At 44.3% G+C, this 14,898-nt stretch overlaps 1 protein-coding gene across 1 annotated transcript; it reads left to right on the forward strand.

The window, feature by feature from the left end:
* Window positions 1-4,846: 4,846 nt before the first annotated feature.
* On the forward strand, window positions 4,847-14,512 carry LOC104693241 (angiotensin II receptor associated protein). Its single transcript, XM_010405770.4, has 5 exons — window positions 4,847-4,954; window positions 10,186-10,220; window positions 10,439-10,550; window positions 11,145-11,343; window positions 13,427-14,512. The coding sequence occupies exons 1-5, from the start codon at window positions 4,928-4,930 to the stop codon at window positions 13,531-13,533; spliced, it is 480 nt and encodes a 159-aa protein (XP_010404072.1). The 5' UTR covers window positions 4,847-4,927; the 3' UTR covers window positions 13,534-14,512.
* The last annotated feature ends 386 nt before the right edge of the window (window positions 14,513-14,898 follow it).

Raw genomic sequence — 14,898 nt, forward strand, 5'->3', positions numbered from 1 at the left:
AAGACTGTTGCAAATCATGTGAAATACAAGCAAGTCTGAATTTGGCAGAGCTTTTAGACTCTAAAAAGAGACTTACTCCTTCAGCTCGTGCTTTTTCAGCCTTCAATCTACTACTGACTCTGAATATAAAGAACAGATTATTCTTAATTGGTGGGATTAGTTAAATTAGTTAAGGTCAGTGAAAATTCACTTAACTATTATCAGTCAAGTCAGGGATTACTGAATTGATTGCTCACATTGGAGTTTCAGAAGGAGAGCCAGTGACCAAGTATCATTTCTGCTTAGTCAAGCTGTGGTATTGCATATGTGGAGCAGAAAAGTGAGCAGTGGTACAGGCACATTGCTGCATAGCCACAGCAGCATGAAAAGAATCAGCCTGAATTATGGATCAGCCAGATCAACTACTGACTTCACAATTGCAGTGCAAAGGAAAGCTGTTGAGTAAATAATGTGCAAAGGTGTGGAATGCAAGAGCAGCCTGTGATATAAAACCTCAGGGCAGCATTTGTACAAGAAGTCCAACCCACTTGTGAGCACAGCAAAGCTTTTTAGTGCCGTTCTGTGCCGCATGACAGCAGCTGCAGAGCATCACCATCACTGGGTTACTTTCAGCAGCTTTCCCCTTCCTTCCCAGTATCTCATAGTCACAGTGCAGCAGTGACAGTTTTGCCTTTGGGGGCATTAGGTCTGAACAAGAGAGAGATACAAATATCAGGCAAGACTTGATTTATAGGTTCTTCTCAACTGATTGTTTAAGAAACTCAAATTAAGAATTCACACAAGCTCAGCTTCTCTGCTGCCCCCAGAGAATTTAAGTCAGATCTCTTGCAAGATTGTCTATTGTCTTGAAAGGACTTTGGACTAGGCCCAAACCAGCCATAGCAGGGTTCTGTGCAATAATTTCTAAAGTTAATTGCAGGGCACGCATGCAAGAAAGGTGAGCGACAAAATACCACCCAAAGTCCTGTTCTACAGCTACTGCTGTTAGTAACCTCCAAGAGTCCAAGGGTTATGCATCACCTTAAACTGCTTCTCCAAGGGTAAGAATCATTAAACATTGAAAAGAGAGAACAGCATGCTGATTTGACATAATCATTTCAGCACTGCCTGCTCTGCAAATGCTGTTGAATCTCAGGGATGTTGCTGGTAGTTGCCAAAATTATGACTGCAAGAGAGACAAGGAGTGGAAGCACAAATTAAAACACTTGGGAATCATTCTGTCTCAGGTCTGTAATAGTCTGCATTCATTTTTGCCTGGAGGTGTTTTATCCAAACCCTCTATCTTCCCTCCCCCCTCCTCCCCCCCCCCCCCCCAGTAATTACCCTGTTGTAAATCCACAGTGTGTGAAAGTGCTTCAATTTCAAACCTATGCTATACCAAATTGTTCACATCCATGCCAGTCATTCTCTGCTACATAAAGCTTGAAAGAAACATTGCTTTCATATTTTTTATCAGAAAAAAACCCGAGGGCTGTTGTTTTCTTGGAATGTTCTGAGTAAGCACATGTACTTCATAAAACCACGTCTGGTGTGTAAGTTCATTTTCTGGAGTGTCAGTGAATCTTGAAGAGTAGTCTCTTAATGTTATCTCAAAGCTTTAGTTAGATTTTAGAAAATCAGAGGAGCAGCTTGTTGCTGCTGAGATTGGGAAGGACTTCCAAGTGCATTTGTCAAGATACCACATTAGTGTGACCCTCTTCACTCCTCAAATCACCTTGCCATAGTCTGTTTCACAGTTCAATTGCTGGAGGAGGCTTCCTGCCAGCATTTCAAAATGCCTTGTTTCCCCTCCAGTCCAGGTAAAGATTTTGTTTGCTGATTTCCCATTGGGATTTAAAAGGGAGTTTGTAGAGCCAGGCAGCTTCTATATGCCCTTCCTTACTACTCATTCAGAAAGGCTCTGTGGCTAATATACGTATTTGTGCTGAGCGGGTGCCTTCATTCCCCTCAGCTCCATAGCCAGGGGCAAAACTCAGAGACAGTGGTGCCAGCTGCAGTCTTTAGTTATCTTCAGACTAAACCCCTAGAGAGGGGAAGAAGGGCAGAACTATGAGTGTCGAGCTTGTTTCCACCCCCATGGGCCAGACAAGGGCAGCAGGAGCAATTGTATTACCTCCTTTACCTTCCTAGGGAATTGCTATCACCTTACCCACTAAGGGTACAGTGTCCTGAAAATGCAAAGGAAAGCATTTCTGCCTTATTAGCCTCACTTTTATGCTGTCAGGAGGGGATCCAGCTGTGTGTTAGGCTTTTACTCAGTCTGCACAAGGCAAACCAATTGATTTTTAAAAACAATAGATTTCGCATAAAGCAGCTAATTGCTGGGTATTGGTTGCAGTGAGCTGAACTCACCTGGAGCAGTCTTCTAGTCACAAAAATCTCCATATCCAGTCTCCTGGGTCACCTGCTTCTCCCTGCAGGTCTTCTTTAACTTGCTGCTTATCTTCGTCTCCATGTTGTGTTGCTTTATCAAGCTTGGGGAAGGGAAGAGAGACAGTGGGTTACACAGAGAGGCAATTTTCAAGGTACAAGCAGCACAAAGTAGAAATAAAAAACAAGCAACCTCCAGATCACACAGGTGTGAGAGACATGCAAATGCATAATGTCTGTCATGGCTCTCATTGTTTTCATATCATTAAGACATTTCTAAGTCCCTTGAGTCCATGACTCATGACTCATGCAAGCCCAGGATATAGTAAGCAGGGCTGAATTAATTGCACGATACATTGATGAACAAAATGAAGTAAAGTGTTTTTACTGTACAAGGGGAAATACTTTAAACAGCAGACACAACAATTCAAATTATGGCTCACGCTGCATAAATGATAATGAGACTGTCTCAGTCAGAGTGAGAATGCTGAAGGGAGCAAAGACACCCACATACTGCTGCATCCAAACAGTGCTTATCATTCAACTAGGACAGTGGAATTTGTCTTCATAACAGTTCTCCTTTGATAGATACCTGTCTTGGCAGAAGGGCATCCTAGTGCACTTCACACACAGCACTGAGCCAGCAATATGGCTATTCAGTCTCTCTATCTTTCCCCCCCATCCCAAGTGTCATATATTTTTGTCATTTACATTGAAATCCAGTCATTCCTTGACATTACTGGAACCACTAGCATTGATCCCATTTGATACCACTGCTTCTGTAAATAGAGGCAGGACTTCCCTGTAAGACATGTAATGTGTCCCTGCAAGATACAGTAATGGAAGTGAAGTCACAGCTCATGTGTCATGTGGCAATAGATGAGTTATATTTCAACCTTTCATTTGAAAGTGACACATTCAGAGATTCCTGGGGGGACTTTCACAGCCTTTTTGGTTTTTTTTTACTGCTGTTCTGAGCTACACAGCCAGTCAGTTTTATTCTGATGCTTCCTAGCCATTTTCTAGGTAATTTCATCTTGGCATTTAATGCTTTGCCTTGGGAGATCTTGAAGTGTGCTGCATACAAGCAGTCCATAGTACTCAGGACATTGTCAAGGACAGGCTGGATAGCACTGTATTTGTGGCTTGTTTGAGAATGTCTGACGGTAGGTTCAGCACTGCACAATTCTCACTGCTTGAACTGGAAATGAGACGGAAGGATGACTCATGCATTTCCACATCCAGCTTCTGCAATGAACCGCTGACCCAGCTCATTTCTTAGTGGGCCCATCTTTTCTGTAAGAAGGAATAATGACAAGAAAGGAACTGAGCTAGTAAGACATTGCAGTCTTACACTGCAGACAGCACATATTAGGCAAGGAAGGGAGGGTTTGAGAAGTGTCATCCTGACCTCCGGGTTCTGTTACTTCATTTGTCAGACTTGGGGAGAAGGCTGCTGGTATGAACCGGACAGGAAATGGTAAGTAAGTGTGGGGTTGAATTGGTCACTTACCGACTTCTCTAGCTCTAAAATGAAACCAGCTTTCTTTTGGAATGAGAAATGAAGACTTTGTTATTTGTACCAGATTTTAAGGCAAAGGGTTCAGTCATCTAGTTCTAGGGAAAAATCCAGGGCCAAAGGAAGCAACTAAGTACCTGCCAGCCATCCTCAGCTACCTGGCTCAACCAGTAAGACTGACCTTAACTTGACTTAGCTGTTGGGTGACATAGCTGAGCACAGTTAGCACCTTAAAATAGCCTTTTTATTGGTGTCTATCAACAGTTTCTTTGTCATTCCTCACTTTTTGGTCACAGCACTGACTTATGCATAAAAACTCTCTTCCTGCAGAAAGCTGCTAAGTCCTTTGCACACATTAGCTTTCCTGGACACTGGTTACAGTCAAAGTACAATGTCCAACCTTGTCTCACTCCATTGCATGTGCAAGCAGCAGGAAGAGTTTGACTGGGTGTTTGGAGCCAACAAACTGTTCTGTGCATAGTGGTGGCTTTGGAAACAGAATCCCAGGGTTGTTAGGGTTGGAAGGGGCCTCTGGAGATCATCTAGTCCAACTCCCTGCCTCCCCCTCCCCCGTCAAGGAATGTCTCCAGAGAAAGAGAGTCCATGCCCTTCTTGGGCAGCTCTGCCACCCTCAACGTAAATAAGTTCTTTCTCATGTTGAGCTGGAACTTCTGGTGTCTTAGTTTATGCCCATCGTCCTGTGACTGGGTACCACTGAGAAGAGTCTGGCACCCATAGCACCCGCCTTCGACGCATTAACGAGATCAGAAGCCGTGCGGTTCACATCACGTACGCAGAGCACCCGGACTGCCTCCTCCGCTGGAACACTTCTGACCAGCTGCCACTCAGCAAACTCTAACAAGAGCACCCGAGCCGCAACCCGACGAACCCCAGAGCCGCCGGGCACCGCCCGATGTGTCCGAAGGCACGGCAGGGCGGGGCCGGGGGCGGTGTCCCGGCTCTCCCCGCCCCTCGCCGTCCCCGGGCCCGGCCCTGCCCAACGCGAGCGGCCCCGTCGGCGGTCCTGGGGCTGCTGCTATGGAGCTGCCGGCTGTCAGCCTCAAGGTAGGGGCTTCCTTCCCCCCGGGGCTCGGGAGCGGGGCCAGGGGAGTGGGAGGGCGGCTGGGGGCTTCCGGGGCGGGCTGAGCCGCGGGCGCTCGGATCGGCCCTCCCTGTATCCCTCCTCTCGCATGTTCTCCAGCCCTGTGCCTGGTCCAGATCCTGGCTGAGGCCCTGCTCGGAGCTGCGGAGCCCTCTGAGGAGGAAAACCTGATGTTTCTGCTTTTTTCATCACATGGGCAAAGGCTGCAGAAGTTGTGAATGCCATGAAGCCGAGTCGTGGGAGGTTTAGGTTGGATATCAGGAAAACGTTTTCCCCAGAGGGTGGTCAGGCATTGAACAGGCTCCCCAGGGCAGTGATCACAGCACCAAGCCTGTCTGAGTTCAAGGAGCGTTTGGACAACGCTCTCAAGCACAGGGTGGAATTCTTGGGGTGTCTTGGTGCAGGGCCAGGAGTTGGTGATCCTGATGGGTCCCTTCCAACTCAGTGTATTCTGTGATTCTTGGTTAAACCCACCAGGTGATGACTCCAAAGTTTGCTCTTACTTCAGGGATATTGCTAAAGTGGCCAAGGACTGGGCAGAAACAACAGCTGGCTATTAACTAGTGTCCGTGGAGGTTTCCAGCTCAGCTGACCAGAGCTAAGCCAAGACAAACACCGCACAAGATCCTGAGGAGACAAAGTTTTCGGTTGTCAGGCAAAGTGTCCTAGACAGATAAGCCCTCTTACTTTGGGGTTATCATCTGATAGATAACTGCAATTGCTTCTCTGCTGGAGAGGACAGGCTCCAGTTGAGGGCACTTTGGAAATCTCAGTGAATATCTGATAGCTAGAGACAGGAGATATAAGTGACTTAACCACAGTTACTTTTTTCACTTTTGGGAGAAGCACTTCCTTGCGGACAAGCCAGTGGATGTTAAAATCACACTTTGCTTTTGATGTTGGTGTTTGATACTGTTGTCTTCTGTGCTACCAGACAGGTGACATTTCCTCTATTTTTTTTTGTCTTTCACATTTTCAGAGCCCTGAGATTTCTAGGTGTGTGTGTCTTTTCCCAGCTTCACTGCTTTGTGATCTCATTTAATACAGTATGGTTTAGGTGGTTTCTTTGGTTAAAGCTTTGCCCAGAGAGTGAAAGCATCACTCATCACATCAGGTTTTTCTGCTGGTGATTCGTTAAGCTGTGAGCAGTGGCCTTCGACCAGGCAGCCTATGGGTTGGATGGGAGAACAGTATTATCTCAGCTACCCTTATTAATTCAGCTTTGTACAGGACAGCTTTCATGTGGTTGGGTTAAACAAAAGATTGGTGTTCATATAATGATGAATACCCCTCTTACTAGTTCACCAAGAAAAGCAACTTCCCTTGTTAGAGGCAAGTAAGCAAATGGATTTTTCAAGGCCTGGCAAGTGGATTATATTACATTCTGGAAACTAGCTGATACTTTGCTCTGACAAGTTTGGACTATTGTGTGATTCCCAGGGCACTAGGAAGATTAAAAGATCGTGCCTTCTGCTTCGTTTTTAAACTTGGCTTGATTATTTTTTTGCCATGCTAAAACAACAGTGAAAACTAAGGACATTTAATTTAAAAGTTGGCCAACACAAAATACATGTTCTACCATGGGAAATGGAGATAGGGGAGCTGAAAAACAATGACTTTTCAATGAATGAGTCGCAAAGACAACAAAACTAAAATGTTGCCTTTCTTCTCTTGTTTCAGACAACCATTCCCCAATCTCTTACGAGATAAGTGTGAGCTTGTCCTGGGCAAACTCTTTTCAGCATTAAGAAATTCCTTGTTGTTGAGTCTGCCAGTTCTGCTCTGAGCTGAAGAGCCAGGAAATAGGGAGTTAATAGTTGTACCTACATCTTCATACTGTTCCTGAGTTAGGGCCCGATTCCCTGGAAAATACCACAAAGGTGGGGAAGATTCTTGCTCAGAAAGGGCCTGGAAATAACACACACTGCTACTATTCATTGGCATGATCTGCTTACGGGTTCTATGAGATTATAAAGACGAGCCTTTTGATAGAAGTAGCTCCAAGAAAGCTGCATGACTGAGCTGTGTTTGTGCCAGAATGTAGCAGTATCTTAGCCTTGGGGTCTCTCTTTAAGCTACTTGCAGAGCTATACAATTAATGTAGCCCTGGAGTGGGTGGGGAACATGCTCATGGAACAGGATCTACTGGCTCGGTTCTAACAGCCATGCTCAGCAAAACATGGGGGAAACAGCACAGCCATATTTTTGCTGTGACAGCTTGACACCTATGATTACTGAAATAATCATGCAGAGCCTCGAAATACAACGTTTGACTTTGATCAAGTCTGGACAATGCCCTACAGTCCATGTGCCTGGAAACACACATTTTGTGCTAAGGCATTTGTAAATGCTAAGTCACAGCATCAAGGAATAATAGAGATGTCTGTATGTCATGTGATTCAACCTCCTGTTCAAACCAAGGCAAACTGAAAAGTTAGATCAAATAGCTCAACTCGAAAATCAGCTGAGTTTTAAAATAAGAACAGAGGCCATGACAGCCCCATTGGATAGCCTGTCCCACTGCTTAAGCACTCATTATTATCACTCTCTTATAATAATGAGCAGCATCCTCACAGGTGGCCACTCAGATTCACATTTTGGTTTTGTATGTTCTCAGGTGAATGTCACCCATAGAGTAGATGAGCTTACTCTAAACTAAAAAAAAAGTAAGTAAAATAGAAATTTAGATACAACAAGAAAATAATTGTAATTTGGAACTGTTTAATTTTTAACTTGGTTGAAATTCAACCTTGTGCTAAGTTCTGTGCTGAAGCATGTTTAAAGGAGTTCTTGTTCCAAAGAGTTTCCCATCAAATGAGACCCTGGCAGACCTAGGCTCTTTTTATGCTTGGCAATTAGTTTCATCACATGCTGGGATTTGCAAAGGAGGTAGGAATTCTCCTTAGCTCTTCCCAGTTTCCAGTGGGATGCTTCTAATCACGTGGCCATCCTTCTTCCCAGAAGAGATGGGGACAAAGGACCCACCTTTCTTATTTTCTGCTCTCACCACTAGTTCAAGTGTTAGGAGTTATTTTCTCAAAAGAAGAAATGTATGTCTGTCTTAGCTACAGACTTAAATCCTTGGACAGATGGAAAAAATTTAAATTTTTCTGCTGTCTTATCAGGAGACTGCCTGCAAATTAACTGATCTCACATAGTTACTGTAGCTTTTCATTAACACTATATTTTCTATGTTAAAGCATACCAACACCACCAGCCAATTCCATAGTGCGCTGCAAAACTGTCAGGTAAATTGGACTAATAACTAAAAAGGGAATATCTTGGTTTTATTTCAGCAGTCACTCATAGTATCAGCCCTAGTTTACCTGACTTTATGCAGATGACTAAAAATACTTCATAATTTAATAACTGCAATATTGATGTAGACAGCTTTAAAAAAAACCCCTCTCTGCCTAATTATGTTAACTGGTGAACCTTGAGGGGTCTTGCGGGTGTGTGACATGCAATTAAATACTACCTAATTAAGAATTTTCCTGATGTTATGATAGTCTCTTGAGTAAATGCTATTTGCATGTCTCCATTCTTATCCAGGAACATCTTGTATTTTACTGATTAGCAGTTTTTCCCCTGTGTCTGCCATACAGTTGGGGAGAAAGGGAAGCGTGGGGAGTGGTGAAGCATTTTGTAAGCTTTCATGAACAATTAAAAAAATTAATTAATAAAAATATGTCTAAACAGTGTTTGAAGTTACAGCAAAATCTGGTGAGTGCTCAGCAGCTGTGATGGGGCACTGCAGTGAAGGAAGAGCAGGAAGTAAGACATTTGCCTTGTGGTGTCATGGCAGAGCAGTGTGAGCCACAGCAGCTGGGCCACCCCTGTGCTTTCCTGACTGTGCTTCACTTATGTCACAGCTTCACTCCCTTCTCCAGCAACTAGTTTTGTTTTAAGTTAGAGCATGGAGAGATGTTTTTAAGTCAAGGAATCTAGCAGGGTGTCAGTAGATCTAAATTTCTTTTTAGTGTCTTAATGCTCCTATCTGCATACAGCTTTCCTGTATCCACTGAGTAACTTAGGCTTTTACTACATACTTAGTTCCCAATTTTCTTTTTTTTTCCTTTTGGGGGAGTGTGCTTCAGAGGGGTTTTGGTAATGTGGGTTTGGTTTTTTTTTAGACCAAGGCCAGCATAAATGCCAATTTAGAGCCTTTCTCACAGCTAGGAAAAAATGGAAGCGTGCCTGTATCCCATGGATCCTCTGGTATGTCCAGGCTTCAGCCTTTCTTTAGTGAGGCTGTTAATAGAGCCTGTCTTCCATATTCTTGTTTTCACAAATGTTTAGAGAGCAAATATGAGTGATCTCCCTTTGTTGGAGTGACCAGCAGGGTATAGATGTAGAAAAAGCCTGAAGTGATATATTGTTGTTCCCATTTGCTCTCTGAATAAACATGTAGGGTATATTTCCTTAGTTACAAAAATGGCAAGTGGTGGTGAAGAGAATCCTTGTATCACTTATTACAGTATGATCCTTTTTCCTTGATTTGTCCCCCTGAGCACAAGGATCAGGATCATTAAGGACACGTGCAAAGTACAGAATTTGTGGCAGCATTTTCTGCTACTCAGGGCACTGCTGGCCTTTGGACCTGGTGGCTTCATTGGGAGTGAAAAGAGCTGTGTGCTCTGTCAGGATCAGGTTCACAGAGTCCTCGAAGAAGCCTTCAGGTCTGTTAATACTGCAGTGAGGTTGGATCACTGCTCTGAACAGACTGGAAGGAGGTAAAAGAAGGATTTGCTGAGGACTGGAGTGAAATTCCGGGAGCTGCAAGCATGGCTATCCATGGGCTTTTTGGTGATGGGATGCCAGATTGGTCATGTATAAACTGTGCTAGCACAGTGTAAATCAGATTGTCTGGCTTTCTGTGCAAACTCTTCTGGAGTTCCAAAAAATAACCCACTTAGAAAAGGCTAAGTGGTCCCTGCATCAGCTGTCGACAGAGATGACAAGAAGAACGAATGACTACAGTGTAGCACCACAGGAAATATTCCGCAATAGATGTGGAGAAAAATAGCTTTGTCTTCACTGTCCCAATTGCCTCACCATCTTTCTGCACTGGTTCATGGGCCCAGGCCACTCTTCCACCCATCCCTTGGGGACAAGATGGTGTCATTTTGTGTTGATCCTCCCAGAGTTCTCCCAACATGCTGACCTGTCTTCCTGTTTTGTTTTTTTTTCACAGGCTATCATTCTGGTACATTGGCTGCTCACGGTTTGGTGAGTGATAAGTGTCTGGCCTGGGGGAGAAGAGGGTATTCCTTCAATCTAGGAATGGGGTGTTCCCTGGGAATCAGCACTCCCTGTTTATGCCTGTGTGCAAGAAGATCCTAAATCTAAGAGTGAGGTGTTTGTATGGGAACAGGGATGAAAGCAAACTGTTGCAGGCTTATTGTGAATGTGAGCTGTTTTTTTTTTTTTTGTGTGTCATTTGGCAGGGGATGCATGAATTACATGTTGCCACTCTCCTATGCCTGGGGAAATTTCAGTGTCCTTGCAGTGGGGATCTGGGCCATTGTGCAACGAGATTCCCTTGATGCCATAATGATGGTGAGTGTAAGAGTATTGGTCTCCCCCAGGCTGCTCAGGAAGAGGGTGGAGGGCAGAGCCTTTGAGCCAGTGATGATTTTCAACTGTTCCCAATACAGCAGTGAACAAGTCAACTCCCTGTTTGGGTGAGTTTGGGTTTTTTTTAAGAGAGCATATAAATCTGTGAGCTCTGTAAACCATGGTGAGAAGCATTCACTGTCAATTATTTTTCTTCTCCGAGATGAGGCATACTTGATTCTTGTTTTTTTTACCTGCTGTTGTGACTTGTAATGCCAGATGAGGACTCAAAGTGTTTAATATGCTTGAGTTGGAGAGACTTTGTAAAACCCTTTTCTGAACACTGAATAGATTGGCAAACAAAAAGAAACAATTCTAGAATATATTATGAGAAGGTATCTGACAGATGTGAAGAAAAGGCATGAAATACAGGATCATTCATCCAGGAGTATCTGTCTGCCTGGGGCAGTACCAAGAGTGTTGTGTCATTCTGGGGTGAAGGATGATTGTGTAACATAGATCTCGTAGGAAACAGATGCTGACTGTTACTGTCAGTGGTTAAACGCTTCATGTCCCATTCTCTCTCCTTGTTTCCAGTTCCTGACTGGCCTGCTGCTCACAGTCCTCACAGACATCATTCACATCTCTATCTTCTACCCTTCACACGACTTCCTCAGTGATGCGAAGCGTTTCAGTATAGGCATGGCCATCTTCAGCCTCCTCCTCAAACCTGTGTCCTGCTATTTGGTGTATCGAATGTATCAGGAGCGTGGAGGAGAGTACACCTTTAACATAGGTGGGATGCTTTCTCTGCTTCCATGTCAGTGTGGGCCACTTCCTCAGGTGTTAAGGGGACAGCCGTGCACTTTGGACCCTTCAGCCTGACCTCTCTGCAACTGGATTCTGCCCTCCTTTCTAGGCAGATGGGGTGCTTATTCTCTCTTGCTCATATTTGTTCTCCCATTTTGTTATTTTGATGTGTCTTTGGCCTTAAATTTATATTCTTCCTCTCTCCTCTTGCAGACCTGAAGTTTTTGACAGCCACTTTGCCCACAATGGTGTTGTGAGAGGCTTTCCTCTCTTCCTCCTCCTACATTTGTGTGTGTTTGTTGGAAATTTTTGGGTGTCCTTTCTTTGTCAAGCCTTTCTTTTCCTTCTGGGGGAAAGTAGAGGCAGTATTTCCTCTGGCTGGATTATGAACAAGAGGGAAATAAAGCTGGATTTCTACCTCCATGCTTTCTGTGGGCCTCACATGTCCTATTTACCTCGATTGCTTTGGACTTTGTTCCTCACATGGAAAATGGGACTGATGTTTACCTCATGAGAGTTTGCTTGGAGACATGTAATTTTTCCCCTGGTTGTACTTGATAATGATAATGTGGAAGATTTGCCAGAGAGGATGGGCTGTGGCTAGATGTTCTGGGTCTTGGTCAGCTTTGCCAAGCATACCTGGTGCTAGTTCATGCCTGGGCAGCTGCCAGGGATTGATTGTTTGCCAGGGATTGTTGTTTGAGTTCATGCTGGCAAAACCTGTAGCTTGGCAGAGTTCTGTTTGTCAGCCTAAGAAGGCTGTGCAGGACAAAAGATGGCATACCTGCATTACAGTGTCTGGAAGCTGTCTCTTATTCTGCTTTGGTGGTAGCAAATATCACACTCCTGTGAAAAGAGGTGGAAACCTGCAGAGGAGGAGAAGCCATGGAAGGAAAGCATGTCTTAGGGCACTGTGTGCTATTTGCATCTCTCTGCTAGTGCAGCGTGGATGTCATCTCTGCCAGCTACTTGTGAAAATCCAGACAGATAGGTCTTACCTGGGTCAGGAGGCATATGAGTCACCTGCAGTGCCTTGTTTGTGCCAGTTTTTATTAGCTGCTCACTGTGCCTGTCATTGGGATACAACATGTGTATTCAACATGTGTATCCCATAGAAAGTGTAGGTATCATTGAGGAGTCCATCTCTTTGCTTGGAAATTGGGAGCACTTCTTTTCAACCACATTATCCCAAACCAAGAGTCTCCTCTGAGGCACAGGTGGGAATTCAGACACTTTGTAGTTTCATATCCTCTCCTGAAGTGTCTTTCTTACAAGATTTTCAGTAGTGTGTTACTTTGTGCTGAATGTGCTTGACAAATTTCCTCTCATTTTCCTGCTATCTGGCATTTTCTTTAGAACCCAGCAGTGTTGAAATTTTCCTGGCCTTTTCTGTCTTGTTTTCCTTCTACACGAAATCCCTCTTTGTTGCTTGAGTGCATCCTTGCTGCTCAGAACAAATCCCTCATAGTCTGGTGGCTATCTGTGATTCAGGTTGCTTTCTCCCCATGGCAAATACCTGGCCCATAGATAAAGAGCTGTCCATGCACATTCTCTGCCTCCACTTTCCCTGCTCATCCCCTGGACAGTAACATGATTTTGCACAGACAATTTTTTCATAATACATTTAGGAGCGCTGTTGGATTCAAATTTGGTGCCATACTGGAGGCATAGCTGCACTGTTGGAAAGAGTGGTTCATGGATGTATCATGTCTTTAAATCTATGCTGTCAGCTAGCCACAGTTCCTGTAGCTTCTGGCTCTGTCTGTTCATTTTTCCATGAGCTCTCATACACTTTATCTTGCTGAAATACACTGTTGTGCTGCTACGGGGTATTGTGGGTCTTGCTTTCCACACAGCCATGTGGCTACAAAGAGGGCAGTTCTCAAGGAAAGAATAGGCGTGTTGGAAGGATGACTTCTCTTACCTCCTGCCTGTTTAGTGAGGATCACAGATCACAGGTGCTGGGAGCTGGTAAAATGTGTGCTCCCGAGCTGTTGGTTTCTTCTAGGGCATTCAGTTCTTGTGCTTTTGCCTTTGTCCCAAGCTTGTTCTCTTTCATCTCCATTCAGGTGTCACCAGTGCAGGCCAGGACCGCAGCACCTACGAGCCCATCGATCAGCCAGACGTGCCTCCACAGTGGCCTTCCTCAAACAAGGCAGCCCAGCCGCCGTACTGAGGCACCCTGCAGCCCAGGACCAACACTGCCCTCACCCAGCTGAGCCTTCCATTCTTCCTATGGAGCAGCACCTGCTACTGGGCAAACAGAAGATCTGATATTTCTTTTGCTTCCCTAAAGGTTAGGTAGATGGGTTCTGCAGTAAATCCAGAAGATCCTGGAGGTGTCATGTTAAGCACTATGACTCACTGTAATCCCAGTACTTTCCTTTCCTCCTTCCCTCTAAACCCCACCTCTGTACATGTGACTGAATGCGCCTTCTGCACTCTTCTAAGTGTTTCATTGTGCTTCCTCTTCATTGTAAGAGAACCACTCAAAGTACTCCTGCACAAGCAATCTTTAAAAGGCTTATGGACTGCCCTAAAACAATACAGTGTAGCCTGATTTTATCCAGATATATTTCCAGGAAATATATGGTGTTGCGATAACAAGTGATGCAGATTCCCCAGGCAGGTGCAAAGGAGAGCCGCTTTATTGCAAAAACCCGGCCTTTTTAAGCACTTAGCCGGTTATCTGTTTACATAGCTTTAAAGCACAACAAACATAACTCAACCAACCACCATGATGTGAGCACACGATGGTCACGCAGTGTGTTTTTCTACCCTTAATTCCGCTGTGTCTCTTTCCCACAGTCCTTTTCTACTTAGCCGAAGTAACAGACCTGAACCATGATTTTACAAAGGCAGCAAGGCCTTCATGCAACAATCTGGGAGTTCCCAAGAGTTGTTTTTGATGGCATTATTTAACTTCTTGTGCTCCCAGGATCTGGTATTAGGTTTTATTAACTGATGCTTTTATGCAAGTTGAATGTCCTTCAGGATACTTAAAATGACTGTTGAATGTAGATTATAGATCCTTTGTGCCTTGAAATACCCTTTTGCCTTCAGCTGCCTGTCTTAACAGAACTTAACAGAAAAATGTTACATTTTTCTAAGAAAACTATAAAATGAGCACAGTTTTTCTGTGTTAGAAAAAGTTACACTGGTCACTTATGTCTCATTTGAAAATGTAGTTTTCCCTGAGGGCTTGGGACTGTAGCCAGGCAGTCTGGGAGGTTCATTATGGGGGAAGGTTTACAGGGCTCTGATGGCTTTTAGTCTAAGCTTTACTCTGAGAAGTAGAAGATACTGCTTATAATTGTGTGAGTTGGAAGGTGGGCTAGTAAAATGGGGATTAGGGAAAGATGGATTTATTTACAGTGTAGACATGAGTTCCATTGGGTGTGACAAACTATAGACTGTCTTGTTACGCACGATAAATCTGTCCTGCTGTGGCTTTCAGGTAAGATTCTAAAAAAAGAAAACAAACCAAACAAAACCCCAGAAGCAAGCAAACAAATTCCAACAGGATCATTCACAAAAGAAA

Source organism: Corvus cornix, chromosome 21, assembly GCF_000738735.6.
Source record: "Corvus cornix cornix isolate S_Up_H32 chromosome 21, ASM73873v5, whole genome shotgun sequence".
NCBI lineage: Eukaryota > Metazoa > Chordata > Aves > Passeriformes > Corvidae > Corvus > Corvus cornix.